Source organism: Durio zibethinus, chromosome 22 (genome assembly GCF_047325235.1).
Source record: "Durio zibethinus cultivar Kanyao isolate XHJ-2024 chromosome 22, ASM4732523v1, whole genome shotgun sequence".
NCBI classification, from domain to species: Eukaryota; Viridiplantae; Streptophyta; class Magnoliopsida; order Malvales; family Malvaceae; genus Durio; species Durio zibethinus.
The window spans coordinates 896,286-912,986 of record NC_143183.1 but is presented as its reverse complement, the minus strand read 5'-3'; the positions used below and the strand labels follow the sequence as shown (position 1 = coordinate 912,986).

The 16,701-nt window shown below is 35.4% G+C and overlaps 3 protein-coding genes and 1 pseudogene across 7 annotated transcripts; 2 read left to right on the top strand and 2 right to left on the bottom strand.

The window, feature by feature from the left end:
• Positions 1 to 621: 621 nt before the first annotated feature.
• LOC111307597 (putative zinc transporter At3g08650) lies at positions 622 to 5,132 on the top strand. 3 transcript variants are annotated; one of them, XM_022905630.2, is made up of 6 exons: positions 622 to 771; positions 1,301 to 1,891; positions 2,244 to 2,528; positions 2,962 to 3,090; positions 3,471 to 3,568; positions 3,983 to 5,132. In XM_022905630.2, the coding sequence occupies exons 2-6, from the start codon at positions 1,433 to 1,435 to the stop codon at positions 4,794 to 4,796; spliced, it is 1,785 nt and encodes a 594-aa protein (XP_022761365.1). In that variant the 5' UTR covers positions 622 to 771; positions 1,301 to 1,432; the 3' UTR covers positions 4,797 to 5,132. The 3 variants fall into 3 exon arrangements, with proteins under 3 accessions (XP_022761365.1, XP_022761364.1, XP_089608138.1); XM_022905629.2 differs by having other exon boundaries at positions 1,287 to 1,891; XM_089752012.1 differs by lacking the exon at positions 2,962 to 3,090 and having other exon boundaries at positions 1,287 to 1,891.
• A 41-nt stretch (positions 5,133 to 5,173) lies between these two features.
• LOC111307599 (protein RETICULATA-RELATED 3, chloroplastic pseudogene) lies at positions 5,174 to 6,973 on the bottom strand (annotated as a pseudogene). Its single transcript, XR_016332153.1, has 2 exons — positions 6,846 to 6,973; positions 5,174 to 6,523 (listed from the first exon to the last, which is right to left on the bottom strand). The product of XR_016332153.1 is annotated as a protein RETICULATA-RELATED 3, chloroplastic pseudogene (transcript).
• Positions 6,974 to 7,900: 927 nt separating this feature from the next.
• LOC111307596 (KH domain-containing protein At2g38610) lies at positions 7,901 to 13,051 on the bottom strand. 2 transcript variants are annotated; one of them, XM_022905626.2, is made up of 8 exons: positions 12,875 to 13,051; positions 12,361 to 12,761; positions 12,103 to 12,191; positions 10,879 to 11,030; positions 9,587 to 9,703; positions 9,338 to 9,454; positions 8,964 to 9,107; positions 7,901 to 8,681 (listed from the first exon to the last, which is right to left on the bottom strand). In XM_022905626.2, the coding sequence occupies exons 2-8, from the start codon at positions 12,438 to 12,440 to the stop codon at positions 8,535 to 8,537; spliced, it is 846 nt and encodes a 281-aa protein (XP_022761361.1). In that variant the 5' UTR covers positions 12,441 to 12,761; positions 12,875 to 13,051; the 3' UTR covers positions 7,901 to 8,534. The 2 variants fall into 2 exon arrangements, with proteins under 2 accessions (XP_022761361.1, XP_022761362.1); XM_022905627.2 differs by lacking the exon at positions 12,875 to 13,051 and having other exon boundaries at positions 12,361 to 12,465; positions 12,580 to 12,703.
• Positions 13,052 to 14,414: 1,363 nt separating this feature from the next.
• LOC111307595 (NADH dehydrogenase [ubiquinone] 1 alpha subcomplex subunit 1-like) lies at positions 14,415 to 16,590 on the top strand. Its single transcript, XM_022905624.2, has 3 exons — positions 14,415 to 14,593; positions 14,691 to 14,799; positions 16,325 to 16,590. The coding sequence occupies exons 1-2, from the start codon at positions 14,486 to 14,488 to the stop codon at positions 14,781 to 14,783; spliced, it is 201 nt and encodes a 66-aa protein (XP_022761359.2). The 5' UTR covers positions 14,415 to 14,485; the 3' UTR covers positions 14,784 to 14,799; positions 16,325 to 16,590.
• Positions 16,591 to 16,701: the final 111 nt, after the last annotated feature.

Below are 16,701 nucleotides of genomic sequence, written 5' to 3'. Positions count from 1 at the left end.
GATCCCTCACCCTCACCGATTCATTGACAAAAAAACCATTATTTTAAACGCGTTTTTCCACTCTCTACTCTACTGTTTTTATGATAATTAGTAAGTAACATAATAAAAAAAATTTTAATTTTGGATGGCTCAGAGTAATTTTTTATACGAAGGATTGATAAATATTATATACAATAATGTTATTGGCTGATGCTGTTGGTTTTCGGTGTCAATGGAAAACAACGTGCGGACAGTGGTTTTTTCCTTAAAAAAAAACTTAACGCTTTGATTGGTTTGAAAAAATAAAAATTATTTTTTAAAATATAAAAATAAATAAATAAATTATTCAAAATATTATTATTAATGTCATTTAATTATAAATATAATATTTATTTATCAATTAATAACATTAAAAAATATTTAGATATAATAATTTATAAAACATAAAAAATATTAATATATATATCTTATTTTTATAATAATTTTTTTTAATATATTTCAATTGATTTTCACTTTTAATTTTTTATTCATATTTTTCATTTTTTAAAAAAATAAAAACAAAAACTGACTCTGCTTCTTGAAACCCAACATTACCTAAGTCTTTTATTTTCTTATAAGTAAACGTCAATTAATTATGAAAATAATGAAATTGATTATTATGTGATCCGTAGGGTATACATTTTTGCAACCTAATTGCCTCTTCTTCCTATGATCAGTGACAAATTCAAATAAACAAAAATAAATCGTTGAAGATCGTTTCTTTAATTGTTTGGAAGCGCTTTTCTCCTGCAGGTAAGTTTCCTTTAATCCATCTACCAAATCAAAAACTTTGAATTCTGTCCTTGATTGCAAATTCCAGCGTTTTTCGTTTTCCGCCATTAAATTTGTTTCGCTCATTGTTTCATCCTTTTGGTGACCAAAAAAGAAAAAAAAAAAGTTTTATCATTGAATTGGGGGATTCTTGAGGATCTTGCTTCATGTTATTGTCTTTGATTGTTCATTTTATCAATTAGGGTTTTGGGTTCAGTTTTTTTTTTTTTTTTTTTTTTTTTTTTATCTTGCGGAGTGTCTGCTGAGTTGATTGTTTCAGATGACAATGTACTGTTTCTTCATGATCATCTAATTTTCATTTTAGCCTCAAATTTATTAGACTATAGCTCTGGAGGATTTTCATTACAGTTGCTTTTGCTAGTTTTTTTCCAATCATTTTCATTCTTAAAGCCTCAGTGTCAGTTCCAGGCCATGTTTGAGTCATTTGGTTGACAAAGCTTTGTTCTTTTCACCAAATTTGTGCTGTTTGATTACAGCTTATATTGCTCAGGTGCGTTTCCAAACATACCGCAGGATTGGCTTCGTTTTGCTGACTTCTCTGGATTCGATTCACGCCAGAGGGAATTCCATTTGATTAATAACTTTCATTATCCGTGATAGATTTGTGGGAAAAATAAATTCAATGCAGTTCAGAGTCAAACATCTCCTTCTTTTATTCTTCTTCATTGTCTTCCTTGAATGCATTACAGCAGATGGTCAAAACGAAATTTCAGAAAGGATAAGAGCTCCCCACAAAAATGTAGGGAACAATGTTATAGATGGCACTGGTACAGAGAAGGTGATAAGTTTTGAGGAGGACGACAAAACAATGGGTGACTGGAAGGGCAGTTACAACAGAGTTTCTGTGTCCACAGTTGCACTTTTTACATTAGCAATGGCTGCAGCAACTGGTTTAGGTGCAGTTCCATTTTTCTTTGTGGAGCTTGATCCTCAGTGGGCTGGGATATGCAATGGAATGGCTGCTGGTGTCATGTTGGCTGCAAGTTTTGATCTCATACAGGAAGGGCAGGAACATGGTGCTGGAACTTGGGTTGTAATTGGGATTTTAGCAGGTGGCATTTTTATTTTGCTTTGTAAGAAGGTGATCACTGTCTCTCGTATCAGTTATTAGGTTTGATCTACCACCATTATAGAATTATTATATACCTAGGCTCTCATAAAGGTCCAATATTCTTGTCTTGCCTTCAATGCATTTTGTAAATATACCATACGCAGATTAAATTTCTGCTTCGGATCTTGCAAATGTAAAAAGGTTTCCATTTTTTCAAAGCTTATCACAGATGAGGATCATTATTGCTTTTGCAGAGAGTTTAAGACTGCTGATATTGCATGCCATATACAATACTCTTTTTTTAATTTGTATTCTTATGATTTCTTTGTATTTTAGGTGATATTAACATTTTATAATTTTTCACATTGTTTTTGGGTTTCAGTTTCTTGAACGATATGGGGACATAAGTATGCTGGATATAAAAGGAGCAGATGCAACTAAAGTTGTTCTTGTCATTGGAATTATGACCCTCCATTCATTTGGAGAGGGCTCTGGTGTTGGAGTTTCCTTTGCTGGCTCAAAAGGTTTTACTCAAGGCCTTTTGGTAACTTTGGCCATAGCTGTACATAACATACCAGAGGGATTGGCTGTGAGCATGGTGCTTGCTTCAAGGGGTGTTTCTCCACAGAATGCAATGCTATGGAGTGTAATTACATCCTTACCACAGGTATCTAATCGTTTAATGCTGTCTGTCAGGCTTTTAGCATATCTGTCTGTATCCGAGAAATAGTTCTAACTTAGAACTTCCAAGATCAGGTTGAAAAAGAAAAGTAAAAGAAGCAATGATGAAATAGAAATGTTAGTTAAAGTTGTTAAATATATTCAATGGAGGATCCTTTGTCAACGGACAATGAGTGAAGAACCACTTCTTTTTCTGCGTAATTCCAAACCATCTTACAAACTGTCAAGTGCATGCTTGATTGATTTTACAGTAGTAAATGACTGCATCTTGATGTCATCTGTTGGAATTGGCAAAAGAAAGAATAAAATCAATTAAACTTTTGTTCTTATTTGAGCCTAATTTTTCTGTAAATTTAGTTTCCTCAAATGGTTGTTTATTCCCTTATCTTTATTTATTTATTTTTAAACATTTTTGGCAGCCCATTGTAGCAGTTCCTTCTTTTATATGTGCTGATGCATTTAATAAATTCCTGCCCTTTTGTACTGGTTTTGCCGCTGGATGTATGATCTGGATGGTCGTTGCTGAGGTTCTCCCTGATGCATTTAAGGTGACTGGACTTATTGCACTTGAAATTCATGTTTGAATCTTCAAGAATATGGATTTTCTTCTGCAATAATCATTCAAGACCTTTTGTTCTATTTTGCTTTGTTCCTATCAAGACCACCTTCATTGGAATTTTTCAAATCTAGGTTACTTCATAATATAAAGAACTTCCCAAGCTTTGGTAATGGATAACTACTACTGCTATCTTCTTCAATTTCTCTCTTGTGCACAGCCTAAAAGGCTAAAACAACTTCTATTTGAACAGCAAATTGTAAATTGCAAGAGATTAATATTGTTTGTCCATGTTTTAATTTCTTAAGATTTATTCTCTGTTCTAGAGACATGATGTCTTCCCCCCCCCCCCCCCCCCCCCGCTTTCAATAGGAATCTTCGCCAACTTCAGTGTCATCAGCAGCTACGCTTTCAGTAGCATTCATGGAAGCACTTAGCACTCTATTCCAGAACTTCAGCCATGACTACAAGTGAGTTAATTGAACCATAGTTTGTTGAGAAGAATATGGCCAATAATTACATCATTGCATGAGTAAATGCAACTACTTTGGGTTTCTTTGTTATAACCTTTTTATATTAAAGATGATTTCTTTTTTTTGTTTGAATAAATATTATGCCTTTTTATCCTTTTTGAGCATATATTGCATTTTGAAGAACTCTGATTGCATGGTCATAGCTGTGCATGATATAACTATGTAAGTTGATTCTGATGGATTACGCCTGATATAGCTTGTATTAGGCTTTCTATGTGGGTTTGTTGCCCCTGATACAATCTGGCATCTACTTTTTCTGTTCTTAAATGCTGGTCCTACACTTTTAATGCTTTATTGTGTTTTCATTTTGTCTCTTCTCATTAACTAAATTATATTGTTTCAAATTTCCAGTTCTGAGGATGCTTCTGGCTTCTTTGTTTCATTACTTTTTGGTCTTGGTCCTTTACTGGGTGGGCTTGTTCTTGTTGCATTTGCTCTTGCTTTCCACCTTCAGCATGCCCTTCTCATGGGTGCTGCATCTGGCATTGCCTTCGTCCTTGGAGCCTGGCGACCAGTACAACTACTTGTGTATTCAAAGATGGGATTCTTCCCACTTATGTCACTACTTATGATAGGCGCTGCATTTGTCCATGTTTCAAGCTCTAGTATTTTGAAAATTTTATGTAACAAAAGAGCTTCTTCAAATAATCTACCATCAGTACCAGGAGTTACAGTGAGTGTTCTTACGCTTCAGTCATTTTTAGCATGTGGAACAGTGGCTTTCCATGCACTGGCTGAGGGGCTTGCACTAGGAGTGGCTGCACCAAAAGCTTATGGACTTGGCCGGCACATGGTCCTTCCTGTCTCCCTTCATGGGCTTCCTCGAGGTGCAGCAGTGGCCAGCTGCATCTTTGGTGCTATTGACAGTTGGCATGGCTCTCTTGCAGCAGCTGCTCTCATTGGCTTTGTAGGCCCAATATCGGCAATCGGAGCAATATTGGCAGGTATTGACTATAGTGGTCTGGACCATGTGATGGTGTTGGCCTGTGGAGGTTTGGTCCCATGCTTTGTTAGAATAGTTCAAAGAGCAATAAGGTTGGATATGCGAAAAAGCAGCTGCGGACTTGCTGTAGGAGTTGGTTTTGCTACTTTATGTTTAACATGCACCAGGTTAGTTTGCCTGCACACACCTTACTGCAATTCTGCTCCAGAGGCTGTCAGATAAGATGATGCGCTCAAGCACCATATTGCTTTAACAAATGCTTGAATATGGCCTTTGCATTAGCGTTTACTGCTTTGTTTGTAGAACAGAATCATGAAAGAAAAAGATGTAAAGGAAGGCCTCAAATAGGAATAGGATTTACAGTTCCACATGATAAGATAGGGTTTCTAGTATAAACTAGTTTTCATCTTTATACACAATTTTAATGCTCATAAGGGGGATCGGGATTTCCTTGTTGGGCTTCTCCTGAATATTCGTTTCATATGATATCTTAGTTCTGATTTAAGATTTTAAGAATGTTTAAATTGAGACAGAGTACATGTCAGACTGTTCATGGATTCTCGCACTTGTGTTCCATTTAAGATACTTTGTACAAAAATTACTGAGATGATAACCTCCACCTCATTGAGGTAAGCATCTTTGAAACTTTGAAAATAACGTAGAAAAATGCAACTGAAAAACAAGCTGTGTGCGAGCTATCTCAACCAACCCATGAAATATCGCATCAAGCCCGGTACATCTTGGATCTTATTACAAGTACATCCAACATCCAAGTTATGGACAAAGGCAGGGAAAATGCCTAAAACAGCTAAGCTAATGAAGAAAAAAAAAAAAAAAAGCGAAAATCACTTAAAAGTCGACTGATTGGTCTCCAACTTGTCACCACCATCCACCAATTTCTCCCTCTCGGCAACAGATCCAACCTCGGCCTTTGCAGGCTTCTCTTCAACACTCTGTGACCCTGTCATCCTTGCCAATATTACAAATGACATTCCTCCAAGTATGTTATTTAAACATCTCAGAACCACCACTGATGACTTAAATACCAAGGGTGGAGCTCCCTTGGCCAACAGAAACTCAACCCCATTCAAGGTTTGGTACCTCAAATTGCTGCTAACACCCATGTGAATAGCCCAGGTGAAGGCATTCAACAAGGTAGGCGGAGGTTTGTTGGGTGTTTCAAAACTGGGATCCATTTTCTTCCTCATCTTGATCAACCCATTTGAGATTGCAGTTCCAACAAGGCCTGCAGCAAATCCAACAGCTGCAAACACAGCCCCTTTGAAGACAAAAGTCCCAAAACGGTTCATGAAGCTATAAGCACCTGGTTCAAACATATGACTTTGTGGACAATTTGCAAATATAGCAGGGAGACTCGATGAAGAAGCTGAGGCTGTTGGTGCTAAGAGATACATAAGAGTGAAATTCAAAATGGAACCCACAATTAGAGTTGAGAAAACGAAGTCAAGCTCATTAAGACCAAAATTAGGACGTGAAGCCATGTCCCCAAGAACACAAGCACTGACTCCCACCAACTCTTCCATTAAAACCTTGAATGGGAACTGGGGATCTGCTGCAACCCTGTCTCTCCATCCGCTTAGGAAAAGACCCAGAACGCCAAAATCCTGCCATGAATTATCGGTGTAATTGGAATCGTCATCTCCTCTACCACCTCCGCCACCTCCTCCAGTACGACCAACCCCATTGTTTCCATCGCCTCCTCCAGCGCACGAAATGTTTAGGTTGGAAATGGAAATCTTGAAGGGCTGAAAACGGATTGGTTGATTTAGAGGGAATGAAACAACATCAGCCGATTGTGATTTGAGACGGCGGATATCACTCATGTTAGGGAATTGCCTCGTCAGCATCGAGAAACGATACCGATCTATAGCCGCCATCCGATCGATCGATTGACTGATTTGATCGTATTTGATTCCGCAATCTCAACTCTCCAAAGAGTTAGAAAATTTTATTATTTATCAATACAACTATAAGCTAAATATTACGTAAAGGAAGGATAAAAAATAATAATAATAAAGAGATCCATAAAGCAAAACCTTTGTTAGTCACACCAGATACAATTCAGGCAGAGTCTTTCATTTTTACATTTGAGGAAAAAAGAGAGAAATTCTTTTTTGGTGAAAAAAAATTGAATCTTTATTGAAGCAAAAAGAACATAACAGAATATATGAATTGGGAAATTAGAATTAGATGATGAAAAAAAAAAAAAAAAAAAAACAGAGAGAGAGAGAGAGAGAGAGAGAAATGTACCTAAAGAGATGGAATGGGACTATGATAGTATTTGCAGAGAGGAGTGGGGGAGAGGGAAACCTTAGGTGAAGAGTGAATTTATACTATAATAATAATAATATAACAGAGTGAGAGTGAGAAAAAAAAGAGGCAAAAAAAAAAAAAAACCCTAAGTAAGGCCGAAAGTTTGGCATTACCCAAAACTGGACGTCTTATAGTTCCCTACCAGAACCACCTTTCCTATTCACTCCCTTGGTATTTTTATCGTTATCTCCCTGAAGAGAGATGGGTGACTGTCAGTTCATTCTTTCTATCCCCTTCAACAGTAATCCAACAATTCAATTCCATTTTGTGTCGATTTTGTTCTATTTGCCTCAACATTATTTCAAAAAACAGTAATCCCCTTAGCTGCTTATTTACTTATCGAATCCAACATAGGAACTGGACTGATGGCATGGCATGGCATGGCCTGGTCGGGTCAGCCGGTCCTCCTATATGATAACTCTACCATACTAATAATACATATATAGTTTTTGCATTTAAAAACTGTCAAGGATCGAAACTGGCTAGTGATATTAATTTAGACTCCAGAAAAGAGTTCAAAGTTTAAGTTGGAATGTCATTGTTTGGACAGGGTTGGGTGATCTGGCATGTCTTCCGAGGGTAAAGGACTCCTGAGATGAGAAGAGAAGCAGTGCAATGCTCTCAGGCCAGCAGCACATGAGCATTGGAGTGTCAGCCATGTTCGTTTCTTTTCCTTAGTTGGGCATTCACTTGCTCACCTGAAAACTAACGTTTTCTGCTCCTAAATCCAGAATTGTAATCCTAGTCCTACTCCCTGCCACCATCCAAAACTCTCTTCCCTAGTTGTAGTTGGCATATAAAATTAATGAATCAAACCCCATGCTTTGATTTCTTAAAATCCTGAATCAGCGAAAAGCGAGTCGCTTATCTTAACAACTTGATAAGGAATATATGAAGAATGTTGGATCCAATGTTACTTTCCAATTTCCTTTTTCTTTTGGCATATGCCGCATTGTGCAAAGGCTGCAAAGCAACAGATGACAACCTGAGAATATTAAACAAATTTTCTTCATTAAAGCTTTAAAGATACAAATTCAAGGCTTCATCCAGCCATCAAGGGAGGTTCAAATGCTGCTTGTGCATGGTCCACAATAAATCATAATAATCTCTCAAGTGACATTTCTAACTACATTCAAGTGTGACTGAAGAGAGAAGATGAACATCCATGCGAAGAAAGAATATAGACCCAACTTACATTTCTATGCTTCATATAAACTACAAAAGGAACAACAAAAATGACACACCTACAAAACTCGATCCGACCTGACCAGACCTATTGCTTGGAACAGATATAAATATATATTGCACACTCCTTATAGCCACTAACACAAGAATAAATCCAATGAATGTATTGAGTTTAAAGGAAAACTGACCTCACCAAGCCTAAACTGCCAGAACCAACTATATAATTCTCTTTTTTTTTTTATGTTTTTCTTCCTTTTTTTCACTTTTTGTTTTTCTCTTGTTTGAAACGCAAAACAATTAACAATGAAAAACCCACCAGAAAGCTCACTAGCAAGAACTGTTAGCCTAATCTTTTCAAGTTGTGCTCAACTGATATGTATCAGATGGTATACTTGGCTTTGAATTCTGGAGCAGGGTAGAAACATCTTTAAGGTTGAACTCTCAGCGTCCTGTTTTGGGACGTTTCATTCCACTGGAATTAAAAGGAGAAACGCTACCACTTGGACCAGGACTCTCCTCTCTGAAATTCGAGTTTAGCATTGCCAGTTCACGCAACTGCTGCCTCTTGATAAAATCTTGCGACTCATCCTACGTATGATGATATGAAGTTCAGAAAATACAAGATGAAACTATTTATTAACATTAAAAGTTTAACACCATCATGCCTGCAAGTTGATAAAAGAAGGGAAGGAAAATTGTTCTGCAGCAAAATCGTGAGGATACCAAAGATTCTAAAAGAGGAAAGAGCTTGCACTAGCAAAAGCCAGTAACTTTATGACAAATAATGGAGTTTCAAGTTGGAAGCATATAGGAGAGCAACCTAAGACTAAAAAACTTTCTAAAAGAGAAGAACATGATTGCCGGACATACCACAGGTTTGAGTAATTCCTCGATGATTTCCTGTGCCTGTCTAAGCCTTATATCAACAATATTAGCAGGTAAATCAGCCTCAATTAAGATGTGGAGTGGATCATTCAGGTGCTCATAGCCAGGTCTGCCTCTGAGCTTATCTTCCTTCAGGTGGAAAAAGATGGGAAATTATTATCCAAAACTATTCAATTTTTATGTCAAAAGAAAATGATGAGGAAAATAAAAGAAAAGGGGAGGGGGGCTTCGATGCAGCCATCCAGAAACTTATTGCATCTGATCTTCCTGCCAATTTCAGCTGAATCACAATTGAGATATATTCCAGAAACTAGAGGTATCAGACATTTACAACAACAGTAAACCTTTTGTAGCTTTACCTTGTCTGGATCCTTTATTGATCCTTTGCCTCTAATGTATACACGGCAGCCAGTAGTAGCTTCTACCCGCTTTAATGAATTGCCTCTAGGGCCTAGAAGTCGCCCAACAAAATTGAACTAACAACAAAGGAAAAGCAGAGTCTAAACATCAATACTCAAAATCGTATGTTTCATTCAATTGAAATATGAGAACATAATCAATAAACAAATTTTAATGTAATGCATTAGCATTTTTTGTGTAAAGCTTACATTTGGATATGTATCAACAGGAATTTCAAGACGCAAAATCCTCTTCACAGTGTATGAACTAGGGCTTGCTGGTGCACCTTGCCAGTCCATTGTCATCCCAGGAGGTCCACTTAGTCTCTGTCAAAATACAAAAAGCAACACTAGCACAAAAAATCAGAAGGCTCAATCCACAAAACAGCGAAGCAAGCATATGAAAACAAGTTTTAGCATGAAATAACCCTTTTGCACACTCCCTTGACTTTCCAAGAGAATACCTTTTCAACACTTCATTAAAGAATAGTTACTAAAATGTGACAAAATAGATTTAGAATGTTAACCAATAGAAACAAGAAATGGGAAAAAAAGAAGGAACAAAAGTTGAATACATCTTAGCAACCAGATATGAACTGATAGATAGCCATGATATTTAGTAAAGCTTTCTGCACTTAAGCACATTAAAGTTACCATTTGGCAACCATAGCATTTTGGAAAGGAAATAAACTTGGTTCTCATCTATGTTACTTCAGAGGGTACATCATTAAGTAAAATATTGGAGATTAAACAATCATTGTGTTTTAGTCATCAACCAGATGCAAGGACGATTAATATGAAATTCAGATGTTCACCATTTGGCAGGAATGCTTTCATTTAGTGACAATTTGGCCATTTTGCTTTTTCTTATTTACTGAATTGAACTTAGCTACCAGAATCAAAAGCCACAGTTTTACAACAGAAAAGTAGTATTCACATTAACATATATGACTATGCAGACTCCGATACATATTGAAATGGGTCACTTGGCAAGTATTTTGTTGTCTATTTCCTGAATAGAGGAATGTTACATATAATGTGCCAGATAAAGTATAAATGAAAGTAGCAGGAAACTAAAATCATAATTCCTTTCACAAGGTCTGCAATTTGAAGCACAAATATAAGTGTAAACTGATTTTAAAGCTGGTCATACTAGTAAAGCATGAGAAACTACTTCAAACTTTATTGTTTGTTTGTGATCTTTATGATGCCAACAGAAAACAAGACATCAGCATGTTATGATTCTCCTTTCCAAAGTTTTAGACACTCAAATTACAATGGTGTTTACCAGAAATAATCTTAAAGCGTATGTCAAAGAATTACAAGTATAAACAACTTTTAACTTAGTTTACCAAAATTGTCAACTTATAGGTCGGCATGACACAAATATTGTGCACATAAAAGCACTCAATTAACCAAACAAGAAAAAAATGTGAATAATACGCATGTGTGTGTATATATTCAAAAATAAGGTGCTAAAATGAAACTTTGAAAATAGTTACCTCTTGAGGAAGACTATTCCAGCCACCTAATCCTGTCCCCGAAACATTTGACATAAGGTTTGAAGAAGCCATGGGACTGGGGCTTCTATGCCTCATCCGGTCAAAGTCACCAAATCCTTGGTTGGACATCATTCCTGACACGCGAAATATCTCTGCATATGAAGACCATCATATATGAGAAACAGATGAAGTTATGAAAACATGTCAATCCATGAAAGAAGTATAGCATCCAAAATCAAATTAGAAAGACATAAAAGGACAAGTTTGTAATGTATGGATAGAACATTGAACAAAAATAATATAAAACAGATCTCTGTTAATTAACCTTTTCAAGGCAAGACCAAAAAATAAAATAAAATTTTAAAGCATTGTACAATACGAAATGAATAAAAAAGAAAAAAAATACATTTAGAATGCCAATTTTGGTTGTGGGAACGTCAGCTAGCTAGAAAAATATATAAACTTCTATTTGCTGCTAAACAAGGGATGTGAAAGACTTCAGAAAATCATTTCTTGTCCAAACTAATCAATATAATGAGCTCAACGTTCTTCCACTCAGATTAAATGTCAGCAGTTTTTCTGAAATTCAAATTTCGCAGAGCAACTGGTCTTGTGTTTTTTTTTTTTTCTCTTTTGATGCACTTTCACCTACATTAACTTTCTTTCTACCTACAATTCTACTTTCTTTCTACCCTAGCTTCCCATAGTTAAACTTTCTTGTAAAAATCAAAACGCAATAAGCTTTTTAAGTCCGAAACTTAAGACTCTGTTCAAATGCATAATGGACAAATATATAGCACTAGAATCAAAAGGGAAAAGGATCACAACATAACCGAGGCAGACCTGAGGCTTGGAGTTCATGATACTCAAAAACGTGTGCCGGCTGAAGATGATAGTATTTTAAGCCCATTCAATTTAAAGCATCCACACGAAGTGACAATTGTAAACAACTAATTCCAGCGTTGAGGCACTATCCAAAACACAATGGTGTGATGGGAGTTGTGTTTCAGCATTGGAACACATTTCTAACTAACAAACATTGGGTTAAATACATGATCAGGCCAAGACCATCACAATCAAAGAGAGTAGGTATTAGAAAAAGGAAACACACTTGAATATCTCATCACTACTCTCAATCAGACTGATCTAACATGGGTAATTAAAAAGCAGAACAAAAAACCCCGAAAAAACCTAGATCCAAGAGTGAAGGAGTAAATAAGTAACCTTGGTTTAACAGTCGGTTACATATCGGAAGGACTTGCACGAAAGGTCCAAGCTTTTGATGCTCTGCCAACAGCTCTTGTAAATACGGACTGAGGAAAAGAAAAAGAACCCAAAATCCCACATAGATCAAAAATCGTTAAACCCCAAAAGAAAAATAAAAAAAATTAAAATTAAAATTAAGGAACATAAGCAAGAGTGAAGCTTTTTTTTATATTATTAATACGGTTGAATAGATGGATTTGAGAAGTGAGGGTGTACCTGTCAACGTCTGGGGTGCTTCTAATCTGTGGAGAAGCAGCTCTGGCAGGGGAGAAGTTGGGATTATACAGACCTGACATGGCTTTGGCCTTTGAGGATCCAATTCTTACAAGAAACAAAATAATAGAATTTTTGGTTAAAGAAAAGAAAGGGGTTTTAGTTGTGGCTGTTGCAGAAGAAAAAAAGGAGAAACACAACACACCATCAATAAAAGCTTACAAAAGAAAAGTAAAATAAAATAAAAGGGATCGACAGCTCTCTGTGAAATTTGCAGAAAGGCAAAATCTTTATTAATTTACTGATATTTCCCCTTCTTTTCCCACTAATTCCCTTTCTAAGTATTTCACCCTTTGTCCCTTCCTTAATCCTTCCTCTCAAAGTCACAGTAACAGAAGTGGGTGCTGCAAAAACAAACGAAATAAAAGCCTTGGAAAAATAATAAAATGAAATTAAAAAAATTACTAATAGTGCAGTAAAGATTTGAGACAGTGAAACAACAAGTGGATCTTTTTACTTTTAAGATTGGCAGCAAAAAGTTTATTACTTTTTTCTGCAAAAATAACAAACAAATATCACAGTGGGCATTGGGCAAGCCCAAGCCAAGACCAAGAGTAGGAATAGGAAGAAGGTACGAAAGAGAGCTTTTTCACTGGCTTACTACTTACTGCTGACTGCTGAGAGGTGAGAGGGTGGGTGTGGTGGCTGATTTGGGAGAAATTTGGGTGTGTGCAGGAATGCAGTGAAGCCCTGCACATCAAATGACACGCGTCAAACATGCAGAGAATCAGATTAGCATTGCCATTGAGAGGAGAAAGGAGACCCCACATAAGCAAGAGGCCAATGGCGAGTGATAATGATGTTTGCCAACGCAGTTTTAGCTGGACTGTGAGATTAGGTGGCCACCGCCCAACGCTCCCCCTTGCATTCCTTTAAAAAAAAAAAAAAAGAACTCAACGACGTCGTTGAAAAATTGGTCTCTAACTTAAAGAAAGGAAATTTCCTTTTACGTCTTGTTGTTAACTTTTTGGTTTGCCATTTCTTTTAGACCTTTTTAGTAGCTTTTTCTCTTCCGTCTGTCGCAATTTGTTTGGATATTTTAACGTATTTGCCGTTGACCCCTTTTTTGACAATAAAGGTCGTTAACACAATTTATTTTCTCGATTTGATGTGATTCGATATTTTAAAATTAATTTTTTATTTTTAAATTAAGTTTTCGATAAGATCATATTCAGATTTTAAATAAATTTAATTCAATCTAATTTGATATTTATATAAAAATTAATTTTTAATTAATTATTTAATTTTTTATTTATATATATTTATATAATTATATATTTAAATATTTATATTTAAAAAAATAATATTTTATTAATTCAAATCAAATCAGATCGAATATGAGTTATACAATGTCGGATTAGATATGAAAAAATTAAAAACAATCGAGTCGAATTCGAGTTTGATAGATACAAAATCGAATTTAGTTCGAAACGAACAAAAACTCATCCCGATTCAATCCGTTATCAACCTTATACATACGATATGTTGCTCTTCTTCTTTTTTTTTAAATATGTTTATTATTGTCTAATTTTTTTTATTTTAAATATGATAATTTAAAATATGATAATACGACATAAAAAATATAAATATAAATTATATATAAATTTAATAAAACCTTAAATGTATTTTATATTTTTTATTAACATAAATTATAATAAGTAATTTTTATATAAAATATGATATAAACATATAAATTATTGATATTTTATATAATATAAATATACATATTATTATATTTAATTTTAGTTGTGAGTTTAAATAATAAAATAAAAAATATATGTATGGTTTAAAGTGAAGTAGAATACAAAGTGGTGCAAATTAAAATGAAGAACCTACTTTTTAGTTGATAATAATTTTGAGTGAGTCACGTGAAATGAAATGGCCTTGGGCTTTGCATTAAATGAGTGTGAGGAGTTGTAGCAGTTAAAGAGCCACCAAAAAAAAAGTTGGACGGCCCATTTAATAATGGTTGGGCTAATGCCCTAAAAACTGTGTACTTCTTTTTTTGAGGTGCCTTTTCTTTCATTTTTGGTTCAACTGAAGAAAAGCCAGCGAGAGAGCAGAAAGAATGGCGTGGATATGGTTGGAAGCAGCTCTTCCCCTTGGAATCATAGCTGGAATGCTCTGCGTTATGGGCAATGCTCAGTGTTACATCCACAAAGCTTATCATGGCCGGGTCTCTTTTCTTTCTCTTTTCTTTTTTTTTTTTTAAAATGGAGATTTGGATTACTTCATCGGGTTTTGACTGAAATTATCTTATTAAACTGAAACAGCCCAAGCACATTGGAAACGATATGTGGGATGTCGCCATGGAAAGAAGGGATAAAAAGCTCTTGGAAAACATCTCTGCCGCTTCCTCTAATTGATATCTTTTCACTACTGGTACTTTCGATTTCTCCCTTTTACTGATGTTTTCGCTTTATCTTTATGCACCCGCAGGTTTTCCTTTCCTTGTCCTTCATTTCATCAGATGTCAACTTATTAGGGTTTTCAGTTGAATTTCTGTTTTTTTAGCCATTGGGGGTTTTCAATGTAATTCCTTCTTTATCCACAAAAGAAAAAAAAAAAAAAAAAAAAGAAGATATTTTCCATCAAAATGTATTCATCAAGAGACTAAAAGGTACATAGATAATTACATGGGTAACGAAAATGTAAATTAGTCTCCAACCGAAAGCTTGTCTTGAGAGTGAGATAAAAATAAAAGCACACGTAAGAATAGAGTCAAAGTGAAAGTAAAAATACTAATGATAACAGTAAACTTAAGTACAATAATAAGCAATAATGAAATTGCGCAGCAAAGTATAAATTCTTATCCATGAGTCAAGAATACTCAAATGTCAAACTTTATATATTAATTGTACACATACAAGATTGAGTAAAAATTAAAGTCTTAATGTAAAAAATAGAAAAACCAAAGTCTAACTAATAATTAAAAAGCAAAGGAATTATCTAACTTTTGTGCAAAGAGTTATTTCATAGCTGATTTTGTTCAAAGATTATGGAGTAGTGTTATTGAATGCTCCCCCCCCCCCCCCCCCTAGCTCACCTCTGGTCTCATATGGACAGTAGCTTCATTCCTGTAATGATTTGTTTACTGCCAAGATTAACAACTCTAGAAATGATTTTGATTTGTTTGTCCATTTCAAATGTGTGTCGAAATGGTGGTTTTGTCTCAGGAGCTTACTATTGAATATATTTTTGTAGGAAATCTTACTTTCTACCCACAAGGCAACCCTTTGTTTTGAAATGTTACAACTTCATCCTTTTTTTGTATGTCTTATGTGTATGTGACAGAAAATGCGATTCCTTACTTGTAGGAGGTGATTATGGTTTCTGCAGACTTGCTTAAATTAAAGATTAATGCTACATTCTATTCCATAGTTACTAAACAGTTTGACTCTTGTGATTTTTTTTTTCTTTTTTTATAAATTTTTTAATGGTAGTTCATATATCAAATTTTAACAAGAATGATAAGCATGCTTGAGAGAAGACTACAAACAAGTCCGTCCTCCAGAAGATAAGTTTTGGTACTGCATTTGTTTTAGTTACTCTGCACATCATACAAAAGGAAGGGGGATTAGTAATGCCACAAGTCTATGCTTCTTGGACAATTCTTTATGTTACACACATGCATTTAGTTGTGTGTCCATGCATTGAAAGTGGTAGGTTTCCCCAGAGTATCCATGCAGTGTTATTATATATATATATATATATATATATTGGCCGAAAGGGGGGGGGGGGGGGGCAACACCCCTTTTCTTTGTCTCTGTCTGGCCTGTAAAAAAGAAGGAAAAAGGAAAAAAAAGAAAGAAAAATGTCTTTCATCTGCCTTGTGTGCATGGTTCTGCCCAGTTTGCATTTCTTTGATCCTGACTTAGAAGCTCATGATGTATGGTGCTAAATGCAGGAAACTTGGCCAACGGAGTGCGGGAGAAGAAATAAAAGTGCTCTATGATATTCTGTCTTGCTGAAGGAGACCGAAGAGCGGCTGGACTTTAGTATTTTTTGTTTTGTTTGTAATGTGAATTTGCATGAACTCGTAAAATCTTGCACTTTTTGACAACACTTGCTAATGTTTACCCTGCTCAACTGGTAGTGTATGGGAGATTTGTTGCTTTCATTTGCCTTGGGCTTATGAATTTAAAAATAAGATTAAACTTTAATTTTATCTGAGTTTGGGAATGGTAATTTAGTTTTCGGAGAAGGATTTCTTTCTTAATTTTGTATACAAGCAGTTTGCTGTTTGTCGTCTGTCCTCGTTAGACACGGGAGCTGCAGGAGTGG